Here is a 3,592-nt window from a genome sequence, read left to right on the forward strand (position 1 = left end):
TGACACACTACTTTGTCCGTCTGCTTCACCAGAAGGGCCAGCTGCTGCGGATGTACACGCAGAACATCGACGGGCTGGAGAGACGTAGGTGTTTCCAAACCTCCCGTCAGTCCGGATGGGTGTTGTTGTGTTTCAATGTTTGCTCTCCGCTGTGTGYGGACCAAGTTGCAGGAGTTCCTCCGGAGATGCTGGTGGAGGCCCACGGCACGTTTGCAACGGCCACCTGCACCTCCTGCCTGCGGAAATATGACGGCGAGGAGCTCAGAGTGAGTCACAAAGTCTTCACTTCGCTTTGTGAATTTAATTGATTTGACTTAAATGGAACAGTGAATATTATTGAAAATATACCACATTTAGCAAAATGCTAATTTTGCCATGTTGGAATGAAATTAGCAAAATGCTAAAAACCTGCTAATACATACTTCTCATGTGACGCTACTCTTCTGGGAACYTTGTAGCTGGCAGCCATCTTGGTAGGTCTGAACCAGCCTGTCATGTTTTCAGCCAGAGGTGATGAGCGGGGCCGTCCCTCGGTGTCCCACCTGTGAGGGCGTGGTGAAGCCTGACATCGTGTTTTTTGGGGAGGAACTTCCTCTGAGTTTCTTCAAGTACCTGACGGATTTCCCGCTGGCCGACCTGCTGATCGTCATGGGAACGTCCCTGGAGGTAAGCGTCATAGCAACCAAACATGCTGACACTTTGTTTTCTTCGCTCCACATCTTTTAAGARACATTTGTGAAGTGGTGGTTTGTAAAATGAATTAGACTGACAGTAATGATCCAGTTTMATGCTCATATTTATTAACCCTTCCCTCTGCAGAAACTCTTAGTTTTTTTCTCTTCCTCTACTTCAGACTTCAGTCATCTCTCGTTTTTCTTCACTCCTGAAAGCAGCACAGCACACAGCAGCCAACGCAAAGACAAACAGACGTTATTTTTTAAACAAAGTAAATGTTAATGTTTCATGATATTTACGTCCACACTGATTATGGTTAGCATGCGTATATAACATAAGCTACATATATGGATGATAAATTGTCCCAGAAGTTATTGTCATAAACAATAATATTGTTGTTTTGAAACCATTTTCAAGTAAATTGTAATGTAATAATGYAAGGACACTCTCTTAGAGATCAATCATATTTACACTGGAACTGGAAGACATTTAAAATATCCAAAATAMATCGACAAAACAACAGAAACAAATAAAATGAATTAGGAAGTCTCTGCAAACAAAATTGTCCTTAAAAAAAGAGTTAATTGAGACCAAAGTGTTGAACTGAAGACTTTAGTCATCCAGTTATTGGTTGAAAGAGAAAAACAATAAATCATGAAAATGGATTGAGCTTGGTTTAATTTATCATGTGATTGATTTATTGATTATTGGTTATTACTTATTGCAGCAGACCAACATATTTAAACATAATTCTCATGTGCTGTACATTGTTTTATCACACATTAAAAGATAAGGATAAAAACTTATTTGTGAAGGTGCGGTGGGTTTTATTTTCAGCCGTTTCAGAAAATCTCCCGCGCCGTTGCCCAGCAACCCCAGCCACGTTACCTAGCAACCGAAGAACGTTTGGGCGGTTGGTTTGGTGAAAAGCCACGTTTTCTGTCCYACAGGTGGAGCCGTTTGCCAGCCTGGCCGGAGCCGTGCGCAGCTCCGTGCCCCGCCTCCTCATCAACCGGGACCTGGTGGGGCCTTTCGCGTGGGGGCGGCGGCCTCGTGACGTCACGCAGCTGGGTGACGTGGTCACCGGCGTGAAGGAACTCGTCGACGCTCTGGGCTGGAGTCAGGAGATGGACGCTCTAATGGCGGCCGGAAGTCAGGAAGTTTGATGATTTTTCTGGGTTTTTAGATTTGTTTGTTTGTTGATTCTTCTTCTGACTTTTGCTCTGATTGAAACTGAGCAGAACTCGGTTCGTTTGCTCTCAGTTTTATGAGAAATCAAAGTCTGTGACGTAWGACGGACGGTGTATGAGGACCATTGTGGATAATGAAAGAGGAAGAGTAAATTTCGCCCAAAAAACAAAAAAAATTTCAGGTTAATTTTAGACATTTTCTAGAAAACACAGGAAATTTTCAGAATTTTAAAAGTCAAAAGTAAAAAAATTTTGCTTGAAAAAAATCGGACATTTTTAGATTAATCTTACATCTTTGAGGGAAAAAAAAATGGAAATTAGAGTTTTTAGTCACAAATTTACTCAAAAAGAAAAAAACTGATTTTTTTTTTAGAGTAATCTTAGAAGTTTCCCAGAAAAAAAACACATGGAAATTTCTTGAGTTTAAAAGCTGAAAATTTTTGACTCTCAATAATTTTCTAAGTTTGAAAAGTTTAACATTTTCCACTTATGAAATTTTTGAGTTTTTGGCTGAAATTAACTCATTTTTCTGTCTGCAGTGGCGCTAGTGGTAACAGCTGCTGTGGTTCTGTTTTACTCCCATCGCTGTTTTATTTAATAACACCTGATCAAATAAAGTTTTAAGTCTTGAATATGTTCAGATTTTTAACTCATTTTAACTTTTAGTTGCATCTGAAATTTGTATTTCTATTTGATGTTTCTTTCTCCTGGTTTCTTTAAAAAAGCAACTTTCAGTTCCTGTAACTGAATGTTGGTGATTATAAAACTGAAATCAAAACGTTTCAGCTCCTTCATCACAGAGAACGTTTGTATTTTTAAACATTTTGTTATTTATTAAGTCAGATGCTTACATTTTTAAGCTACTATTGGTTATTGTTTTGCAATATACAGTGGTCTTCAATTTAAACTTCATTGGCTAAATCTGCCAATATCTCTGAATAAAACTGTGATGCTATTAAAATTAGTTATTTTATCGCTATTTTTTATTTATCTATTTATGTATAATTGTCTTCCACTTATGTTTCTAAATATAATTCTGTATTTTCCTTTTTTTTAATTAATTTAATTTTGGCCTTCAGAAATTTCATTTGCACAGTTTTATTCAAACATATTTCCCTTTGAAATACCAAGAGTATCGAAGTAAATAGTTTTAGATTTTATATGGTCATTTCTTTATTAAATAAATGCATCCATAATTCTTTAACTGTCAATAAAAAGTATTTAATTGTAATATTTGCACCATGACACAATTAATCTTTAAAGTAAAAGATAAATGTAGCATATATCTAACTGAAGAAGCAAATAAGTAGCAATAAGTCTCAAAAATGGGTGCACATATATATTTAAAAAAAAAAAGACAATCTGAAGAAATTMGACTAATTTATCAGTTTTTTGTTTTTTATAATCGAATAAAACTCATTAAAAATTCTTAAATCAGAACTTTGTTGTGAATTAATTTCCCTTTAAATGGAAATGAAACAGGAAAGTTTAGAGCGGCCAGCAGAGGGAGCCAGAGTGCAGCTGAAATGGCGCCATGTTGTCCGTGAAGCAGCGGGGGGTCCCCAAAGTGGGTCCTGGAGGCCCTGCATGTTTTATTCTCTCCCTGGTGGCAGTAACAACCTTTTCAGCACCTCAAAGTTCTTCTTAGGCCTCTAATGAGCCTCATTTGATCCAGGTGAGCTAGAACTAAAACATGCAGGATGCCGGGCCTCCAGGACCCACTTTGG

General features: G+C 37.8%; 1 protein-coding gene across 1 annotated transcript in view; it reads left to right on the top strand.

Moving 5' to 3' along the window:
* Positions 1-2,032, top strand: part of sirt3 (sirtuin 3) — a 4,749-nt gene extending 2,717 nt beyond the window's left edge. Inside the window, exons 4-7 of the mRNA XM_008406142.2 lie at positions 8-84; positions 166-266; positions 505-666; positions 1,626-2,032. Coding sequence (XP_008404364.1) covers positions 8-84; positions 166-266; positions 505-666; positions 1,626-1,841 — 556 coding nt within the window. The 3' untranslated portion in view covers positions 1,842-2,032. The remainder of the gene's footprint in view (positions 1-7; positions 85-165; positions 267-504; positions 667-1,625) is intronic.
* The last annotated feature ends 1,560 nt before the right edge of the window (positions 2,033-3,592 follow it).

This window comes from Poecilia reticulata, linkage group LG3 (assembly GCF_000633615.1).
Source record: "Poecilia reticulata strain Guanapo linkage group LG3, Guppy_female_1.0+MT, whole genome shotgun sequence".
Classification (NCBI taxonomy): Eukaryota; Metazoa; Chordata; class Actinopteri; order Cyprinodontiformes; family Poeciliidae; genus Poecilia; species Poecilia reticulata.